Raw genomic sequence first — 22,321 nt, 5'->3', positions numbered from 1 at the left:
AACACAGAGGTCCGGCGGTAGCACTGATACAAGAGTCACATTTGATGGGCTTGGTCTGTAAGGCCCTAGATAGATGAGGGTACAAAATGGCAGTTCACTCTGAATTTACCTCTGGTTCTCGAGGTGTGAGTATCCTGGTCAATAAACGTTTCCCACTGATACTCACTGGATCTTGGACAGATGATCAAGGGCGGTTGCAGTGCTGGCATATCAATGGGAGGGTCGGTGGTATAAACCTATTATCAGTTTATGTCCCCCCCAACACTACATCAAACAACCTTCCCAGCCCTGGGAAAATTCTTACTCTCTCTACCGCAAGGAGGAATCATTATAGGTGGAGATTTCAATGCCACAATTGACACACCCATTGATAGACAACCCCCTAGAGACCCCAGTAGTGCCAACCTCAAATTAGTGGACTTCGTAAACGCTGTTGGTCTCATTGACGTCTGGAGAGATAAGCACTCGCAGGACCGACAATATACCTACCACTCGGGGTGCACAATAGGCTTTCAAGAATAGACTACATATTCACGTTAGCAACCGGGTTCGAAAGGATATCAGAAATCCAACACTTACCCTGAGGCATCTCCGACCATTTGCCAGTATACATTGCATACACGTCCCACACTACAACTCGATGTCGAATGCTCCCACTATACCCTGGATATCTTAAAAACACGGAAGATCGGAAAGGGTCTGCTCACAGCCACGAAGCAATATTTTGCCGAAAACAAACATTCAGTGTCCTCACCTCTGACTTTGTGGGAGGCGTATAAAATGGTATTATGGGGTCATGCAATCTCACTAGTTGCTGGACATAAGAAGTCACAAAGATAACCTATTGAAACGTTAGAACAGGGAGCAGCGGAGGCGGATCATGCCCTAGATATCAACGATGACACAACACATAGGTTGCATTTAGCACAGCAGGAATACAAGGCATTTGCACTGGAGCAAGCGAAGGCCAAGCTCACGACCACGCAACATACTGTTTACGAACTGGGCGACAAAGCAGGTAAGCTTCTCGCCTGGTTAGATAAAAAGGACCGAGCTAGCAGATGGATAGCCCAACTCCGGTTAGAAAATGGGGATATGACCTCAGACCCTCAGCAAATAGTTGACGCATTGGCCTCACATTAAAAAAATATATACACGCCCACAGCCATAAACACAATAGAAGATAATCTAGCCTTCCTGAAAGACATTCATATACCCACGCTGTCGCATGACGCTGCCCTGGCGTTCGATGCAGATCTGTCTCCAGATGAGCTTACTTTAGCCATAGGTGCACTACATACGGGAAAAGTCCTGGGACCTAATTGCGTCCCAGTGGAATTCTACAAAAGAACAGCTACCCCACTTGCACCACACCTACTTAACATGTACAAGACAAGTCTAGAAATGGGAGAATTGCCCAGAGATCAGCGCCTAGCGACAATAGTGGCGATTCATAAGCCGAGCAAACCACCGCTGTAATGCATGTCCTATAGGCCTATATCCCTAATAAATGCAGAAGCGAAAAAATTGGCCAAAGCATTGGCAATGAGATTGCAGCCATATCTCACAATGGTGATCCACCCGGATCAGTCAGGTTTTATGCCAAACCGTAGCCCGGACTTGAATCTCCGGAGGTTCCATAGTGACATGGCACGTAGGTCAACTATTGCGGAAGACGCGGTTATTCTTTCACTAGATGCACGCATGGCATTTGACATGGTCGAATGGCCATTCCTCTGTGCAGTCCTCCAACCTATCGGCTTTGGCCCTAAATTCTGCGCATGGGTGCGCCTGCTGTACAATAAACCCCTGGCGCAAGTTGTGGCCAACGGCCGGATCTTGACGGATTTCCCTCTTGGTAAAGGGATGAGACAAGGCTGCCCACTTTCCCCACTCTTATTTGCAATAGTACTGGAGCCATTGGCGGCATGGATACGCCAAGACCCGGTCATTCGGGTGCTGAAATGGACCATGGGGTGGGAAGACCGCATATCACTATATGCAGACGATGTACTGCTATATCTGATGTCCCCATCACGTTCCATCAACTGCCTGCTAGATATCTGTCCAGCATATGGCAGGGCCTCAGGCTATAATATCAACTGGTCGAAATCACTTCTCTACATCCTGCACGGCCCCCCGCCCAGACTGCCGCGCAACTGTGAAATTCAGATTGCAGAACAGGGATTCAAATATCTTGGCATATATGTCACACCTCAGGCTACACATTTCACAGACGAAAACCTTATGAAGCCCCTGGCAAGGTTCCGCCGCGATGTCAAGCACTGGCATTCGTTACTCCTCACTCTACTGGGAAGGGCGGCCCTCTTCAAGAAGATGGCACTTTACAGATTCTTATATATCCTACAAAACACCCCATTCCCGGTTTGCCCCACCTATTTCACAATGATAAACACTGAGGTAACCGCTATGGGACGGAAGGTCAGCCCGTATCGCCATGAAGAAACTAGTGAAAGGCTAGTATGACAGCGGTATCGCCCTCCCGAATATACAAATGTACTACTGGGCGTCACAGCTCATTGTGATAAATCAATGGCTTGATGCGTCACAGGACGACCCAGCATTACATATGGATAGGCATCTCCTAGAAACTGAAGGGATCATGGGGGTACTATATAATAGATCTAGGAAGATGACTTGCACTGGTCCCACGGCACACACAATATACGTTTGGCACGTGGCGCAGCGAGCATTAGGCTGGGAAGGGGTTTTCACACAAGCGATGCCACTATGGGACACCCGAGAATTGGGGAAACTGCGAAATACCAAGGGATTCCAACAATGGGACTGGATAGGCATCTCCGGGGTGGGCGACCTATGGAAAAAAGGCAGGGTAATCCCATTCGCCCAGCAACAAACCACTTACGGATTGGCACAGACAGAAACCTTCAGATACATGCAAGTTAGGCATGAGCTCATGCCGGTAATTCCACCATCCATGCAACTTCCAGAGGCCTCGCCACTAGAGGACAGACTTCTAACAGATCATTTAAGTAAAAAAGCCATCTCCCTGACATACCGAAAAATAATCAACAATCAGCCGGACCCCACGACAACCCTTAAGGAGCGTTGGAAGGCAGACGTAGGAGATTTGGATGAGGAGGACTGGCAGGAAGCCCTTGCGTCCCCGAGAGAAGTAGCAATTCCTTCAACACTAAAACGAATACAATTGAAAATCTTACATCGCACCTACTACACACGAATCCTGCTACATAAGTTAGGAAGGACGGATACTCCACTCTGCCTCAGACAATGCAGTGCAATAGGCACCTTTTGGCACACACTTTGGGAATGCCCGGCAATCACACTCTTCTGGGAGGCCATCATGCACACGATTTCACAAGTAACTAGAGTAGATGTCCCACCGGTACCAAAGAGATGTCTGCTTAACATTTGGGAACCCACAGATCTCAATCACGCAGCTCAAGATTGGGTGGCACTGGGAATGGCATAGGCGAAGCGCAATATAGCACAGCACTGGGGCTCAGGAATGACCCAGACTCATCGACAGTGGTGCTGTGATATGGACGGCACAATGATAACTGAGAAGTCAGTCTATGTCCACCGGGGATGTCCCAAAAAATGGGCCCGGGTGTGGGGAGGATGGAATACATTCCGTGGGAATATTTGCGAATCCCCCAAAGAGGAGCAAATGTCGGCGGATAGCGACTAACCAACGAAGACGGGGATGCCGGGGTTTGTGTCATAGCACGCAGCAGATCAGTAGCTGCTGAGCTTGAGTTGAAACCTATTGATCAATGTAAGAGGTGTATTACTGCTAAAGAATTTTTATGTCATCTAAATGTATGCACTAATGAGTATTCCACTGATGTATCAATTGTCTATTTATACAAAATGCCAATAAAATGTAAAAAAACAAAACAACTTCACCAGTAAATTGGGCTTGTGATAAATGTTTCAAAAAGTCCCAAAAATGTATTTGTAGCTGTTTCCTAGGTAGAGATAACATTTATTATCCTTAATATTGTATCCCAGTGCGTTTCTATGGAACAGTTAACTGAGCAGCAGTGAAATTAGCTTGGAGGTGCTAGACACTGAGGACAAGTTTAACATTTATATGTCCTGCCTTCACAAACCATGCACCCTGTCTTAATGGGCATCAAGGGAGACTTGTAAATATTTAAAAAGGAGTGTTTCAGGCCAGTCAAAAAGGGCAATTGTGACCGGTCGAATCTGCAGTTTGAACCTGCACAGCCAGGCTGCTAGCGGCCTGCAGTCATGTTTGCATTTCCACTACAATGGATGGCACAATGAGTGCCGCAGCCCATTAGTGCATTTTATCTTTCATGCCATGGCTACACTTTTTCAAACACACACTAAGGACTTCGAGGCAAGTTAAATATGCCAATATCATAATATTGAAAGGAGGTGCACAAGCACTTTACCGTTGGTTTACCTGGGTAAAGTGCACATAGACAGTTCTATAGCCAGCAAAAATAGGATTCAGCAAATAGAAGGTCTGGTGTGAACTTGCAGGATAGGCAAATTTCAAACATACTGTTTCAGGCCTGTAGCTTGTCAGCTATGAAATACTTGCTTCGTTGACAGATTTTAATTAGAAAAAACATAACTTTACTAAAAAACAATACCTCCTAGATCCTTGCCAATGGTATGTAAACAAGAAAAAATGCCAGAACAGAGGGGTGGTGCCTATTTGCAGCTCCTGGCTGAAACGGACTCACTACTAGAACACAAGAGCTATTTCAGGATCAAGTCTGGCACCAGGGGGATTCAAAAGATAAGGAAGCTGTGGTAGAAGTATCCATCTGAAAAACATATGCCTTATCAGTTTTGTATTTCTATACTAGCTTCCTATGCTGTACTTTAACCTGTCCAAGCTCTGCACTTTCACAAAGCACCTGCTCAAAATTTCTCTGCCTTTCTGACTTTTGTCCTGTTTTCTCTCAAAAGATCAGACTGGTATAAATACATTTTTTAGTCGGGCTTTATCATATTTTATTAATATTGAGAAAAGGCCTGTATTACTTCATCCTAGTCAGGTCTACGTTTAGCTCACATTGTGTCTCGCATTATCGGTTAGATCCAGTTATTGCTCTGAGGCTCACAAACATAGCTCCAATTGTTACATTTACAGTCTATATTTGATGAATAGTTGGAATATTTATCAGTTAATCTGTCCATGGATTTTCTCATTCTTCTAGTAAATGTTTGACTGCTCAATTACAATCCTAATAATTAGTCTACTAATAAAAATCTACACCGACTTCCTTGTTCAACTATGGTTCTATAATGATCTCAGAATGTTTTTTATTTAAAAAATTAAGCTCCTGTTCCCCTGATCACATTTGATGGGTTCTTGATTTCTGAAGCCCTGAAAGGTACAAAAAGCACCCTAGAATCACCTCAGAGCTACAAAAATCCTTGCTCTAATACTATAACCCATGATAGTGGTGTGCCCGACTTTATCATACAGTTAGCAAATAGCAAATAGGGAGCCGCTCGCCGGACTAACTCCTTGGATACTTCGTGGCTGCTGCTTGTCCCTGCCTGGGTCTGCTGAACTTACCGACTCTGCACTTGGGAGGCACTTGGGAGGCTCCTGCATAACATCGCTGATCCGGGACTGCGAGGACCAGGGTGCTCGCTGTTGTTCGATCCAGCACACCTGTGTCCTCTTCCCGGCCCCTCCCCCAGCCAGTACATTACCTCTTGCGGCCCCCGCTTCGCGGGAGCCGCTCGCCGGACTAACTCCTTGGATACTTCGTGGCTGCTGCTTGTCCCTGCCTGGGTCTGCTGAACTTACCGACTCTGCACTTGGGAGGCTCCTGCATAACATCGCTGATCCGGGACTGCGAGGACCAGGGTGCTCGCTGTTGTTCGATCCAGCACACCTGTGTCCTCTTCCCGGCCCCTCCCCCAGCCAGTACATTACCTCTCGCGGGAGCCGCTCGCCGGACTAACTCCTTGGATACTTCGTGGCTGCTGCTTGTCCCTGCCTGGGTCTGCTGAACTTACCGACTCTGCACTTGGGAGGCACTTGGGAGGCTCCTGCATAACATCGCTGATCCGGGACTGCGAGGACCAGGGTGCTCGCTGTTGTTCGATCCAGCACACCTGTGTCCTCTTCCCGGCCCCTCCCCCTTTTCCAACGTCTTTGTAATTTAAGAGTCCCGCCTATCCGCGCCAGCGGATCGCGCCCGGAGCGAAGACCGGGCTAAGACCGGGCCGTTTGAGGCCGTTCGAGGTCTGCGAGGTCTGGTCGGGGCCACCCTCTTCTGTTCTTGTTTCAACATTTCTGTGTTTGAGCCTAATTGTTAAACTATTTATTACTGTATCCCCACTGTTAAGTCAGGGGGTTGCCTTTGTTGTGGTTGTTAAGCTATGTCCACCAGGTTAACCAGGCAAATGGCGGTCTCCCAATCAATGGCCCTATGGACGATTTTATCACCCGCACCAACACAGCTATAGACCATGAAATTTCCAAACTTCAGACTCGTGTCTCCCTGGAATTGGCATCCGCTAGGAGACTGTCCCAGGTAATCGATCTGTCAAAAAAATCCTCCCTGGGCCATATAGCCACTGCGGTTACCCCGGCGCGTCCAGCTATCCCCCATTGTGTAGTCACACAGGTTGATGTCCACCATACCCCGTCTTTTCCTTCACTACCCTCTACTTTAGAGCCATCGATTCAGGATAGTGCAGTGAATCTACCTACCATTTCTCTCAAGCAGGATGCTAGTTCTAATTTTTCCATCCCTGCAATGTTTTCACCTAGGTGCACCATTAGTAAAGATAATCAATCTAAAAGAAAATGCACCTCTCGGTCTGCTTACTCTCGTAAGAAGGCTAAAATTGTGGTTGCACAACAGCAGAACTTGACTAGCGTTCCGGTTTCTAATCCCATAGGAGGGTGTGTGTTCAGGGAACAACCACATTATGAGGGAGTTAAAGAGGGGACAGTTTCTGCTTTTTCGGCTGCCCCTACGGCCACTTTGAAAGAGGATGAGGGGTTACATGCGGAGAGTGTGGAAAGGAATGAAGGGGAATTTATAGGTTTAGTTTGGGAAACTCTTAAGAAACTTCTTTCCCCCCTTGATCTTAGACTCTCACGCATTGAGAATAATTTGCTTGAGATGGAAAAGAGCATTATTGCTCTGGCCACTCTCGGCCTGAGAAGTCTAGAAAATCAGGGCTTTCCTGCTGTTGAGCCATCACCTCATGTTTTAATTCCTCAAGTCCCGCAATCCTCCCCTCCAGTACCAGCTATTGCACGATCGGTTCCTACATTGGGGACTGTGGGTGTGGATCATAGTACCACCGCCCCCATACTTAAGGCTCCCAAGCACCCCACCCCTCAACCATTAGTCAAACCCAATGCAGGTGCACCGCATAGACCCCCTCCCAGTGAAGCGGCGTCCCATCCAACCCAGAGCCCTCCTGTCAAGAATAATTTTAGAGGGGGTTACATTGATCTCCCTCCAGAGGCCAATGATTATGTGGTTGTGTTGACGGGTGTCCCTCAGATGGGAAACGGCCAACATGAGAACCACTGGTCTCTGAAGAATAAGATAATGCATTGGCTCAATGTGAATAGACCAATTCCCAATGGACAGAGAAGCAGAATCTTGATGGTACGTAGAATCCCCTGGGTGGGCCCTACAAGGAAATCTAGTCCCGGGGATTGTATAGTGGTGACCTTTGAGGACCCTCATACAGCACACCACATCTGCTCCTGGCCTATTGGCGAAGGTTCTCTTGTTATACCTAGGCCATTGTCCTTTTTTTATCCACCACGTCCTAGATATACACGGGAAGAGGACTGGTCTCTAGTACACCACCACAATTGGAGGAGTCATCCCAAAAAATTCCAAGATTCCCCCATAAACTGGAATGGCTTCCCAACCTCGAATAGGTTTGCTGGTCTTGAGGAGGTAGATTGACTCGCATGCCAACCTGCTCTCCAAGTTCCTCTGCCACAGGTTTTAGGGCACAATGAATCTTTTCCTGTGTTGATTGAACCTTCTGTTGCTGGCTCTCCAAGCCTAGAGGGAATGCATTGTGTTTTACCTATAGAGGCGGGTCTGAACACGTCATGTGTTTTTGACTCTCAAGTCGTAACGGAACGACTGGACCCACCTCATATGATCCCCTTGCCTCCAATTCAGAATGTTTCACCAATTAGGAAGTTGACTGATGTAGCAATGGCTCCCTACCACCACCAGACTGAGCCACTGCCTAGGTTAAATAGAACTGCTGCGGGGGTGGTAGGACCTGTGTCCAATTTGGTTACAGTAGACAACCCTCTAAGGCAGATTACCTCGGACGACCCCTTGCTAAAGATTATAAGCTGGAATGTGGCAGGGCTCGCCCGCAATTTTGAAATTCCTGAATGGAATGCTTTTTTGGCCTCTTATAACATCTGTCTTCTGCAGGAATCCTGGTGCCTTGAACCTAGGCATAGAGTGGGCTTTACGACCTACTTCGTCCCAACTTCCCAACAACATGGATGTAAAGGTCGCCCGTCGGGTGGCCTTCTTATATGGGTTAATATCGCACTAGGTTTAAGCGTAAGCCAAAAGTCCACGCATTCTCCCGATCTCCAGAGGATAACCATACTATGCCCAGGGGGTAGGAAGCTAGAAGTTTTTAACCTCTATTTAAGGGGGGCCAGGGGCGGGTCATCTACCCTATCCTCTACAGGATTAAACAGCGATCTAGCCGCCTGCAGTATTGATTCTTACGTTCTCCTCGCAGGCGACTTCAATTGCTGTTTTGAACCATTGGCTAGGGAGGATATCCTGGACACTTGGGATGAGGACACAAGGAGAGGTATTCCCACCCTGACCCTAGATCCGATCCCTAAATGGTCTCAGAGTGCGGTAGACATCAATGCACTCTGTATGGAACATGACCTAAGACCAACTAACGGACGATCTAAATCGGATCCTTTGGGTGCGCACACCTACAACAGGATGGGACATACCTCCAGAATAGATTATGTTATGTTGAATTATAATTTGTGGTCATTTCATTATGATATGGAGGTTATAGCGTCTTGTGATAGTGACCACAATCCTCTCTCCTTAACATTGATTCCGCCCTGGCAGGTTGGGAACTCAATTAAGATTCCCCACAAGTGGAAAACCTCTCATGAGCTTGTTCCCTCGTGCTGTGGCAGGCGCCTAAAGTGGGCTAAAGTAGCAGCGGACGAGGAAAGGATGGCTCAGGCAGGGACCACTATGCTAGAGGTGGGGCCGCGCCTTGATTCCCTGGGTGCTACCAGTCAAATTGTTTTACCAATATTCACAGAAACCATTGCGGTGTTAAGCGATTTGTTTATTATACCCCAAACCAGCGTGAGGGTTTCTGCGAAAGGTGCTCCTAGGGCAAGAAATAAGTGGTATTCCTCTAAATGTCGGGTTGCTAAGGGGGAACTCATTTCCGCAGTGAAAAGCAAGGATCCAGGCAATATTAGATTGGCGAGGAAACTTTACAAAAAAGTTGTGGCAGAGGCGAAGGAGGCCCATGAATACAGTTTTTGGTGGGATCTAGTGGAGGCAAGCACCAGGAAAGACTCCAAGGGGTTCTGGGATCTGCTGAGAGCTAGGGACAAACCTCTTGATTTCCAGTTTACTTGTAATATTCCTGGTGATGTCTGGTTTGCCCACTTTTCCAAACTGTACTCTGTCCAATGTGGGGTACCCCATCTTAATACGGGTCTTCTCGCCAGCTTACCAGCCGAGATTTCCATTAATGCCTGCCCCTTCAGCACTAAGGAAGTTGAAAGGGCAATCAGTTGTATTGTATCCAATAAGGCTGCTGGACCTGATGGAATTCCGGGCGACCTGCTGAAGAAATATCCATCACTGTGGAGTAGATTAATTGCCTCACTTTTGAATGAGACTGTGTTGGGAGGTTCTCTCCCTGACTCATGGAGGGGTGCTGAGGTCGTACCTATTTTTAAAAAAGGCTGTCGGGACGACCCAGCTAACTATCGCCCTATTAGCCTGCTTGACTCAACACAAAAGGTCGCGGGCAAAGTGGTACTAGGCAGGCTCTTGCAGTGGGTCGAAGAAAACCAGGTTTTGTCAGACTTCCAGGCAGGTTTCAGATCAGGGATGGGTACCATCGAGCAGACGTTTCGCCTCTTAATGATATATTGGAAAGTGGTTGTGCTGGGTGGGGGCAGCTTGTATTTAGTCTTTATAGACTTGCGAACTGCCTTCGACCTGGTACCACGAGTCCAATTGTGGAATGTCCTCGGTAGGTTGGGCATACCTCCCTATTTGTTGGCCTTGCTCATAAAGTTTCATGAAAGCAACTTTGCCCAGATTAGATGGGGTACCCAGGGGGAAAAAACATCTCGTATTCCCGTAGATAGGGGCGTCCGCCAGGGGTGTGTGCTTGCCCCCACTCTGTTCTCTCTTTATGTTAACGGAGTGGTGGAGCATCTGCTTCAACAACCGTCAGATGCACCATCCTTGGCTGGTAGGAAAGTCCCTACGCTCCTTTTTGCGGATGATACCCTCCTAATCTCAAAGTCACCAGTAGGTATCCAAAAGTTGCTTTCTAGCTTTAAGGCCTTTTGTGACACCAAGGGCCTGTCCATAAACATAAGCAAGACCAAATTCCTTGTTCTTAACCCTCCCAGGAAAACTGTTGTTCCTCCCACCTTGGACTCTGTTCCTCTTGATAGAGTCAATGAATTTGACTACCTAGGCATTCGACTGTGTGTCAATATGAGTTGGAAGGCGCACCACCAAAAGGTGTTTCTGACCCATAAGAGGATCACAGGGGCCCTGCTCAAGGAACAACGTGCCTCATTTTTAAAACCTATTGGGGCACTACTAGATATTTATAGGGCAAGGGTGGTGAGTGCAGCATTGTATGGTGCGGAATTGTGGGGCACACAGAGAGTTGACATCTTGACCCACCTCGAAAATAATTTCTTCAAAGATCTTATGAAGTTACCCCATAGTACCCCTACAATTCCCCTCTTGCTAGATGCAGGCACACGCCCAATCTGCGAGCAAGCTAGGCTACGTCCCCTTTTATTATGGGCCAGGATATGGAATGTCCCTGAATTGAGTAGTTATGCAGATGCCCTAAGCGAAATCTTATCCTTATCTGGCTGGTATAAGATAATCTGGCTCAGGGAGGTTAAGCGACTTCTTTATGAGCTGGGTTTAGGAGACGCTTGGGTCAATAGAACAGCACCTTCAAAACAAATGCTAAAGAAGGCTTACTGGCTTTGGGTGGATAATGAGAGGTTGTGTAACCCTAATCATTGCAAATCTGTTGCACAGTTTCTGCTAGTTAAGGAGATCCCTTACAGAGAACCTTACCTGGACTCAATCCATAACCCGGGTGACAGAGCATTATACTTTAAATTCAGGGTAGGTGTTCTTCCCTTAGGATTCCTAACGTCTACTTGGAAACCTCCATTCCAAACTATTCCTTATTGCCCCTTTTGTGACTCAAGGGTTGAGTCCATACCTCATTTGTTGTTTGAGTGCCATGCCTATGTTGTGCCTAGGTCGAGATGGTTGAAGCCTTTATGTAGGAGTCTGGGCACAAGATCATACTTGGAAGCCTTACGCATATTGCGCTCAGATGCCCGTCCCTTCTTTGCCTGCTGTATGGCTAAATTTCTGGGTTGGGCATGGAGGATAAGAACTGCAAAGAAACAGTTGTTACAGTAATGTGTTTTGCTTGTTTTGGCTTTTAAAAACTTGGTTATTATTTTATTTTGTTGAGTCTGTAGGTTTTTATACTGTGTTCGCCAAACTGTTCCTTTTCCTCCTCTTATTGATGTTTGTATTACTTTTATGATATGTTTTTATGTCGAAATAAAGTTCAATTCAATTCAATTCAATTCAAATAGGCTTTCAAAGTGCTTTTAAAACCACACAAGTGTTTTAAGAATATATTTCTATACACAAAATATATGGAAAAGATAATGCAGTGGTATTGTGGACTGCCACTTCATCAGGAGAGCAGAACAAATTGCTTACCTTAACTTTCTCCTCATACAGCTGCTCTTTCTGCTTTAGATGTACCTCCAAATGCTGAGCTCCAATCTGTGCCTCTCGACACTTCTCTTCTAGCTCCTGAACACAAAGTATTCGGTCATTCAGACATGCTATAAAAGCACCAGTAATTACAAGTCAACACAGTTTATAATAATAGAAATACAGACAAATTAGAGGCACATGTATACCTTCAGAGGGCCCACATGCTTAATTCCTGGGTAACACAAAGCAAAATTATCACTGATCCATTCTGTATTTGGTAGCTACACGAACTGGGAACTGCTATTCACCATGCTATTCTTCATTAAAGAAATAGGGACCTACTTAATGAAGACTGATCTCAAAACAGTGTAAACTTGCTCTTGCACCCACCTCCAGCCATCAAACAAGGTTTGTGCTTCTGGGCTTCCATAATAATTACCTCCTCACTTGAAACATCAGTTTAAAATATTGTTGGAAGGACTAGACACCAATAAACTGAATTTTACATGCCAATATAATGGTGTCTACAATATTCTTTCAGTTTAATAATCGTATATTAGCTGCTCAAAAACAGTGTGACCAAACGCTACTGATGCACAAAATGCATCCTCCACAACCATCTCTGTATGAAGAAAAGAAAAGTATACAGGCACAGAGTAGTGCTCTTCAAATGACCTACACTAGCAGGCTGGAGGATCTTGAAGTGTGTTACATGGCATACTTTTCTTCATGGCTAATAAAAGTCTTGATCTCTTATGGACATAAGTATTGGCTTTAAAGTGAGGCACATTTTAGATGGCAAGGAGGAGGAAAACTACTTTGTAACCAACATTCCCCATCATAGTTTCTCCTTTCAAATATGTGCAAGGTTTCAGAATACATTTAAACTAAAATGTCTGATTTTGTTACAGAAAACCATGCTTACTTACAGGCAGCACTTTACCTCCTTACAGATTAACAAAATGTTGCCAGGCAACCATGTTGGCTATGAAAATCTCACGATAATTCCCTTTATAAAACAAATAATGAAACAGGAAATTATGTGGATAGACTAACAAGTTCCTTACTATGTATGGTAACCCTCTTGCAGGTAGGTACTTTACCCTAACCACTAATTCCTCACCTTTTGAATATTTCAGACTGGATCCAGAAACTTTTCTAAAGCAGAACCCCTGCGTGCTGGTAGGAGACGTGCGGCTACGCGTGGGCGTCATTTCACACCAGAAGTGACGTGAGGAACAGCATATGTGCGCCACTAGCTTGCTGACGTAAATTAGCATTGACCAGTGGGCAGATCTCAATACTGGGTTCCTTTTTTAGGTTGAAAAGAGCCAAGTTCACAGAACGGAGAGTATGGCAGGGTCAGTGAGGAATCTGTAGTTAGACAGAGTATCTACCAGAAAGAGCGCTGCAGAAGGTAAGTAACTTGTTCTTTGCATAGATACTCCTAACTTCAGATTCCTCACCTTTTGACTAGATATCAAAGCAATGTTTTCCCGCTGGTGGGTCTGTGTACTGTCTCAAGCCAAGAACTCCTGCAGGACTGAGCAGGCAAAATGCCCATCTCGACAGACATGGCTGTCCAGACAGAAGTGCTTCATGAATGTGTGGAATGGCTCCCAAGTAGCAGCCTGGCAAATGTCTAGAACAGGCACTCCACGTGCCAATGCAGTGCTAGTAGCCATGGCTCTCGTGGAATGAGCCCGCAAAACTTCCATGGGCTACTTCTCGGCCAGTGTGTAGCAGATGTGTAGCAGATTTTCATGCAGAGAACATTCAGCCAAGAGACGTTTCTCTTCTGCATTGCTTTGCCCCTCGTCGCTCCAGCATATCCCACAAACAGCTGATCATCCACAAGATGGTCCCTGGTACGGTTGATGTAAAAGGTTAGAGACATTTTTTAATGTATCCAAAGGAGTCTCTCCTACTCAAAGGGGTGCGGTGGAGTGAAAAAAACTATGGAATGACGCTTTGCCCAATGTGCAAAGGAGTAACCACTTTTGGAACAAAGGAAACTCGGGTTCTCAGTACCAGCTTGTCTGGGGAAAAAAGTAACGTAGAGCGTGTTGATGGAGAGGGTTTGCAGCTCACTCACCTGCCATGCTGATGTTATGATGACAAGGAACATTGTCTTTAGGGTGAGAGGCTTTAGTGGACAACTACAAAGTGGTTTAAACGGAGTACACGTCAGGAAGGTAGGACCAAGTTAAGGTCCCACTGAGACATGATCAAGGGAGACTGTGGAAACACATGTTGCAACCCTGTAGGAAAGTGCCCGTTTTTGCATGGTTGTCCCCCACTTTTTGCCTAATGTTGATGTACTTTCACTGAGTGTGCCCTGGGTTCCTGCCAACCAGGTACCCAGGGCCTATGTTCTTTCCCTAACCTGTACTGTGGCAAAACCCAATTGGCAACTCTCTGGCAACATGTAAGTGCCTTGTAAAGGTACCATAGGTAACAAGGGCACTGTGACCAGGGAAGGCCTCTAAGGGCTGCAGAACTTATTGTGCTACTCTTAGAGGCCCTGTACCTTAACATCCACACACTGCCATTGCAGGCTGCGTGTTTTGGTGCAGAACAAAGTAAGAGTCGACACGGCACACATCCCCGTGTGCCACAGCCCACTGCCCTGGCATAAGTAAGCTACCCTTTTAGCTGGGTGCACTATACCCGTGGTGAGGGTACAGGTGCATAAGCCCTGTACCCCTACAGTGCCCAAGTCAATTCTAAGACATTGAAAGTGCAGTAATGCCATAAAGAGTATATGGTGTTGGGAGTTTGTCATTACAAACTCCACAGCACCATGGTGGCTTTACTGAAAACTGGGAAGTTTGGTATCAAACATCTCAGCACATGAAACACACACGGATGCCAGTGTGGGATTTAATGAAAAATGCACTCAGAGGGCAACTTAGAGATGTCCCCTGAAAAAACACAACCCAACTCTAATGGGCAGGAAAACCATGCGAAACCTGATGTTGTTTAACCAGGGACTTCATCTTTAATAACTTAATATTCTTTCCCTGAACAACTGTCTAATTCATTCGCTTGTGGTTGCTGTGTTGTTGACGCGTTTCGAACCTGTGCCTTAATTAATTGGTTCTCTTCAGGACTCAGTACTGGTAGTTTCTCTAGTGTAACAACTCTGATTCTTTGAAACTTGAATACTCAAAGTTTAATGTCCCTCTCCGAGTATCCCCACTAGGAGAAATCTGTGTGGAAGCACGTTCTGGACTTGCAGCAAATACGACCAACAATTCTTTCAATAGAGAACAAATCTGTTTTCACTCGCACAACGGGCGTGGATTCATCCTGTGGGGAGTGTGGCCTGGCTGAGGAACAAGATGGCCGCTCTAGCCTGAAGCTCCAGAGATCACGTCGATATCCGATGCGCTTTATCGGATGCTCTGAACTGATCACCTGATTTGCTTACACCTGACTGGTGGCAGTGCGCTGTTGCGGCCAGCAACGATCACGGCCCTCCGAGGACCCGCAATGACTGGGGTCGCGGGTGAGCCTGAGCGCGTGGCTGCAGTTGCACCTTGCGGCTGCCCCGTAATCAAGGCAGGGGCTTATTTAAGGGCCTAACTGAGCGAAGTTCGGGGAAGTGGCCACACTGCTGGAGGTGATGGACAGCCAGCCCATAACTTGTGCTATATCCCGGGCTGCGTCGGTGAGTGAATTGGAATAATATTAACCTAATGCCTGCCGGTCCCTTGCCTTTCGCACAGCCATCTCTGCACTTCTGACTGCGGCAGTTGGAGCTGTGTGGGGTTGGCTGCTTGGATGCCCCTGTGGTTATTGTGCACGTGTTCCCCATGGTACAGCTGCAGTTTCGCTCTCCATAGCACAGTTCTCCGGTGCTGCAGCTAGAGCCATTGGCTGTGCAGCTGCGCTGTAGACTGCTTTGACAGACTCGGAGGGCCTTTCTGTGTGCACCTATCTAGCATGTTCCACATGACCCTGCCAGGAGTATGATCTCTGGCTCACAGCTACTTCGGCAGTTGCAACACCGCCAGATGCATTACGGGACTGTGCCGGCGGACTACTCACTTGACAGCGACGAAAAGCTGGTGTGCGCACCCGCTGTGCCTGCCTGGCGTCCTCCGTTCCTTTCTTGCTACTAAATGGCCCCAGCTGCATACATCTTCAATGAGCGCAATGATCCCAGTCAGTGCCCACCCTCCTTTGATGCCACCAAAACCTCCCGACGTGGAGATGAGGGCTCTCAGGGGACAGCCTCTGGCTCATCTGGGTCAGATGTCCCAGCAATGGAGGGTACGGCGGACACCCTGGCTGAACTGAGAGCTGGCTTCAAATCAGTGGACTCCCACCTCTTCACACTCACAGCCCGGCTGGATAGTATGCACGAGTGGCTTGATAAACATGAGACACGCTTCAGTGCCGCGGAACAATGGGTCTCTGACCTCGAAGGTGCCTGCACTATGACCACTAAACGTAGTGAAAAACTCAAGAAACTCCTCAAGACAGCAGCTCCTAAAGCTGAAGATTTGGAGACCCATTCGCACAGATACAACATCGGCATTGCCCGAATAGCAGAAACCACCAATACCGGCCATATAACAGCTATGTGGAGCAACTACTAGTGGGTCTTTTTGGCAGGGAAGCATTTTCATCCACGTTTGTGGTTGAGAGAGCTCACAGAACCCTAGGTTCATGATCAGCACCTTGCACACCATCTTGTTTGATCATTGCCAGGCTTTCAATTATCATGAACATGACACTGTTCTGCGATCCGCTGCCAAGGAGCAACTACAATACCAGGGTATGACTATTCTTTTTTCTTGAATTCATCCAATAGTTCCAGAGGCGCACTGAAAATTCACTGACATTAAACGTACACTCCAGAAAGTGAATGTGCACTATGCCATGCTACACCCAGCGCGACTGCGTATCCAGATTAATGGCAAATCTCAAATCTTCGACTCTTCTGCTGAAGCTGCTCACTTCTGCAACCAACACCATGTGGGATCTGGGTCATCGGGGGGGACGTGGGGGGGGGGGGTGGGAAAGGGGGGGAGGGGGGGAGAGATCTGTTTGCTCCATACCCATTCCCCAGAGGACTCGTGATACTCAGCCCCCCTTTTTTTCCCCTATTCAATTGCCGGCACGCCTCCGCAATTGACTGATTGTTCCTGGATCGGAGTGTACAAACATGACTCTTGCCACTTCAGCACTCTAACTGTCGAATCTACCCATGTTCCAGATAAGGCTATCTACTCTGTCAAGTTTAAAGTCAATAGGCGGTCTCCTTTGAGTGTTGCCAAGGATTACTCCAACAGTTTGCTCTATCTTTTGGTTGTCTGTGATTTTGACGGGATTCACCAGATGCAGATTGTTTGCTATCCGATATAGGTGGAGGGTTTGGGGGTTATGGCTTGCTTTATTATTATTGCTCTCTCTCTCACACAGGGGACTGATTCTATTCCAGTCAGTGCACTATCAGTTAATCACACACCGGTACCCGCTCATCTCCCTAATTAGATGACTCCACCCACTAGAGAACCTGAGATGACAACACTTAGGTGCATGACTTGGAACGTATGGGATCTGACCAACCCCTGGAAGGGGCAAAAGGTGTTGTCCTACCTAACCAGACACAGCACACAGCTTTTTTGCAAGAGACCCATAGGTCCCTTTTCTTTGCAGATGCCTGGCACTCTAGGCACCCACTGACAGGGGGCTATACCTTCTACTCCACCCCTCACGGAACGCGGTCAAGCATTGATCAATGGTATCTCACTGCTGACTTGTTGCTCTCTACTGTGGATGTTGAAAATTTCCCCCGAACCCTGTCGGATCACTCTCCAGTACACCATCCCAAAATGGTGTTGGCTGAGGCTTTCCCACAACTGCGCTAATTGATGTTGTTTTCCAAGTGGAGGTTCTGGAGGCAATTGTTGAATACTTCCAACTCAGCACCGTACAACAATATTCAATGCTCTGGGAAGCTTTCAAAGCGTACATCAGAGGGGTATGCATTGCTAAAACCTCTGGGGTACTATGTTCCATACGTGGAGATCTGGCCTCCTATGAGCTTTGAAGCATCTGGATACACCGGCCCTAACTGATGACCCCTCTCCGTTATTGCATAAGCGCGCAACACTGCTGCAGTAATTTCAGGACCTTGCCAGCCGTGAGGTGAACTACCTAGGAAAATATGCACAAACGCAGATTTATGGTGAGGGCAAGCGCCCTGGCCGCACACTGGCCAGACTGCTCCGCCCCCTATCTCAGGCTTCCTATATTACGCAACTCCGACTGGATGAAGGTTTTTCGCCAAACATAGCGATATCTCTTCTGCCTTCCTGGCTTACTATACCCAGCTATATACATCACATGGTTTCACTACTGAAGCACTGGCTGATTACTTAGAGGAGGTGGCCAGAGTCTGACTAGAGGGGGTACAGCAACAGTTCCTAGCCTCACCTATTTCTTGTGATGAGATTTCACAAGCTATATACGATCTGAGTGGCGCACGCACCCTGGGTCTTGACTGTTTCACCTGGGATTTTTAGAAAGCTTACAAAGAATTACTAATCCCCTACCTATTGGAAGTCTATGCAGAATCCCCAACGCAAGGAAGTCTCCTTACAATGCACGAGGCAGTGATCAACCTCTTGCTCAAACCTGGCAAACTCCCCAGACGGTTGTGCCTCGTACAGACCTCTGTCACTATTAAACCATGACTATAAGATTCTGGCTTAAGTCCTGGCTACTCGCCTTTCCCTTCTTATGTACTAGATAAATTCCCCATTATAGTTTGGGTTTGTCCTGAATCGATCCATGTCGGTTAACCTTCGAACTGTATTTGTGGTCTGCAATAAGATTACTCCTGATCTCCCTGCCACAGCGGTTTTTCATTGACGCCGAAAAGGCGTTTGATTCGCTAGAATGGTCTTTTCTGCACACGACCCAACAGAAGCTTGGGGTGCCTAAGGGATTTCATGACCTTGCTCGCCTACTGTAGACTGCCCCACTGGCCCAATTAAGAGTGAATGGCACCCTGACCGACCAGTTTGTGCTAACCCAGGGTACTCGACAGGGGTGCCCCATGTCCGTCCCTAATACTCATAATTCACCGTGGATTCCATTTACAGCATTTTCAGGAGCGGTATCTGGCGTGTGGGCTTCGGTTCCACCACGGTCCCCTTTTAGCTTCTTTGTACGCTGATGATGTGATGCTGTTCGTCAGAGACCACAAGACCAATCTCCCCCCTCTGTTATGCGAGGCCTTTAGTTTCGGGATGCTCTTGGGTTTTACTATTAACTGGGGTAAATCAGAAATTTTCCCTCTGACTGACTTATGCCCCTTGGAGGTCCCCTTGAAGTGGTGTACAGATCCCCCAGAATACCTGGGTATATATCTCCACCATAATTGTACCAAGGTCATACGCCTCAACTACGGCTGTCATCCCGTATCGATCAGTGGATTAAACTTCCCTTGTCAGTCACCAGTAGAATTGCCATCATTAAAATGGTGGTGCTACACCGCTTTTTAAATTTATTTCTTAACATCCCTATAAGTTCTGACAAATAGTTTCTTGGACGCCTTATGTAGTATGCTCACGCGTCTGGTGTGGGCCGGTAGACAACCAAGAATCCGCTGGCAAACACTGACTATGCCCTACGCACAGAGGGGCTTTGGGGTCCCCGACATTTATCTTTATAATCTAGTGGCACAGGCACACTTTACGTACTACTGGTTCCACACTGATGCACGCCTTCAATTTTTGAAACCGGAGTGGACTCAGGCCCGCCCAAATTCTCTCTCCAATATTATGCCATGCGGCTTACCCAGAACTCCTTCGGAGATACAGACCCTCCCAACCACACACTTGCCTGGACCAGACTCCAATGATAACTTGGCCTTGATCTCTTGAACTCCCTACACATTCCTCTCCCTGGTACTCACTAAGCGGACTCTGACCACATGCCTACTCCATAGATTTGGTGAACTCTTCGTAGATGCCACGATACGATCAGTCACCTCACTGACGGAAAGGTAGAACGTGTCGTATATGCACAGATTAATTCTCTATTGACTACACAATACCCTTCTCACTACGATCCCGGTCCTATTCATAGAACCTTTGTACTTGCCACCACCTACCATGATTATCACGACCCAAGATATTTCCTATTTGATCTCTTGATTATATCATGCGTCTCTCTCGTTGATGCCTGCTGTGAGGAGGGGGGGGGGGGGGAATCTCGGGTGGCATGGGAGGGTGACTTGGGGGAGTTGAGGAGGGGGGGGGGGGGGGGAGGTCCACTACTAGACGCAACATATTACTACTGATGTGAAAAGACCAGACCAGTCCAATAATCCCCGAGATAAATTGTTACTCGCCTACTAGGAGTACATTTTTTGCATTCTCTCATAGATGATTGAGACTGTACTTACTCCGACCCCATTAAAGGTGTTATTAGGCTTTGTTAAACCGTTGCCTGCGGGAATTTGACGCTATGAAGCAATTGCACAATTATTGGCCAAGAGTCAGGTGCCTTTGCATTTGGGCAGCACATCAGTCCCAATAGTGAAGGAGTGGTTCCAGGATTTGGTGTACAGAGATACCACGAGTGATACAAAAGCTTCATTACAGCCACCCAGTTCCAGACTCAAAAAAATATGGCAACTACTGCAAAATTATTTACTGCTCTTTCCGATCTGGGAGGAGGGGCCCAGTCATGGTTAAGGTTCATGCCATTTTGTTACACATTACTGCCAATATACACTTGTTCTTCATGTTGTTAAAAAGCTCACAACACTAGCGTCGCTATCACACATATCCTCGTGGCTGGAGTCACAGGCTTATTACCTACACTTCATCCTGTCATACCCCATGTTCATTTTTTTCTCCTTTCTTTATATCCTTTTTTCACCACTGTCATTTACTTAACTGCCACGGTCATTAAAGCCTCCTGTGTGTTCTCACAGACATCTGTCAGACTTAACAAAGTGGGCATACATGCACAGGAGCCCCAGTTGCCTTGCTTGTTTTTATCTGCCTTCCAAAACAAGTCTTTAAACCTTCTACAGTGTTTTTTTTTTTTTATTTGTTTTTACAGAACAGTGAAAAAGCACACGTGCAGTAAGCCCACAAACGCACACCGGCAGAAGTTTTTACAGTCTTGAACCTCTATATAAGAAGAGCATGTTAACTGTCTGTTTGGAAAACAGATCCTTCAAAATGCCTCTCTACATCTCCTTCAGGTGGATGTGGATACCACTCTTGTGAGCGGTTACCATAAAACATGAAAGGGTAAGGAGGAAGAAACAAAAATGTAAGAATTTCTACTACATTCTTCACAAAATGGTTTTCAGAGAAGGTTGAGGTATACCATCTGAACTGCCTTGTATATGTAGAATGCCTTTGCAATTATTCTGCCATAGCGGAGAAGGGATGATGGCCTTGAGTGTTCGAACCTGTAGCAGACTTGGCTGCACTCTTCATCTCATATTCAGGAGTCTCAAGACAAGTAGTTGCATCATCTTCGACGGATCCAGAGTTCTTATGGCTTCACTTCTGATGTCCAAAATCATTTTAAAGCTGAGTTAGTAAGGAACGGTTTCTAACCTGCAACTTCTGTTCTCTCGTAGTGGTAGTTCCATGATAAATCATAAGCACTTGAATAGTCCCGGCCACATGCGGGGACCCCGGAGCACTTCTTTAGATATATTTTTTTAAGTTGACATTTTTCACCTTTCTTCAGAAAGACCTGCAAAGACATTTAAGAGGTAGAAAGACAATAATGCAGCCTAAATACATAGGCTACACTGACCGCATCTTCATCAGGAGTTGAAAAAAGGTAGCCAGTATACTAAATGTGTAGTTTTAGTAGTATTAAACACACAGAATAATCTCCTTCACAAACTCCCTTTTTTCATGATAGGGGTCAAAGGAAAGGACAGAGTAGCCCCCATAGGCTGCCATTGTATGTCTTTGAAAATAGAAGCTGTGCCTTTAAGATCTCAGAGACCCCCAGTATCCCATCATGCACAGCCGGTGGCAGTTACTTCAGTTCTTTTTGAGGGCGATGAGAAGAGAACGCATGCAGTATGTTATGAATCCCTGTCTCTATTCCACCGGGGAGGAGGGAGGGTTGGGTCTGACTTATCATGGAAATCCCGTACAAAAGAACAGGAGTTACAGGTAAGAAACTGTTCTTTCTCTCATAGGGGATTTCCATGTATAGTCATACGCACTTGAATAGGTTAGCAAGCCCATCCATGTACAAAGAGGTGGAAGAGACAGAGAAAGAGATATGTAGATTTAAGC

General features: G+C 46.7%; 1 protein-coding gene across 6 annotated transcripts in view; it reads right to left on the bottom strand.

The window, feature by feature from the left end:
* The window catches only part of CIT (citron rho-interacting serine/threonine kinase), a 1,313,172-nt gene that overhangs the window by 721,820 nt on the left and 569,031 nt on the right, over window positions 1-22,321 (bottom strand). For all 6 annotated transcript variants that reach the window (XM_085636268.1, XM_085636269.1, XM_085636271.1 and 3 more), the window contains exon 19: window positions 12,018-12,113. In XM_085636268.1, the coding sequence (XP_085492394.1) occupies window positions 12,018-12,113 (96 nt within the window). The remainder of the gene's footprint in view (window positions 1-12,017; window positions 12,114-22,321) is intronic.

The sequence above is a fragment of the Triturus cristatus genome, chromosome 11 (assembly GCF_964204655.1).
Source record: "Triturus cristatus chromosome 11, aTriCri1.1, whole genome shotgun sequence".
NCBI classification, from domain to species: domain Eukaryota; kingdom Metazoa; phylum Chordata; class Amphibia; order Caudata; family Salamandridae; genus Triturus; species Triturus cristatus.
The sequence above is the reverse complement of the archived record's forward strand: the minus strand, read 5'-3'. Positions and strand labels throughout refer to the sequence as shown.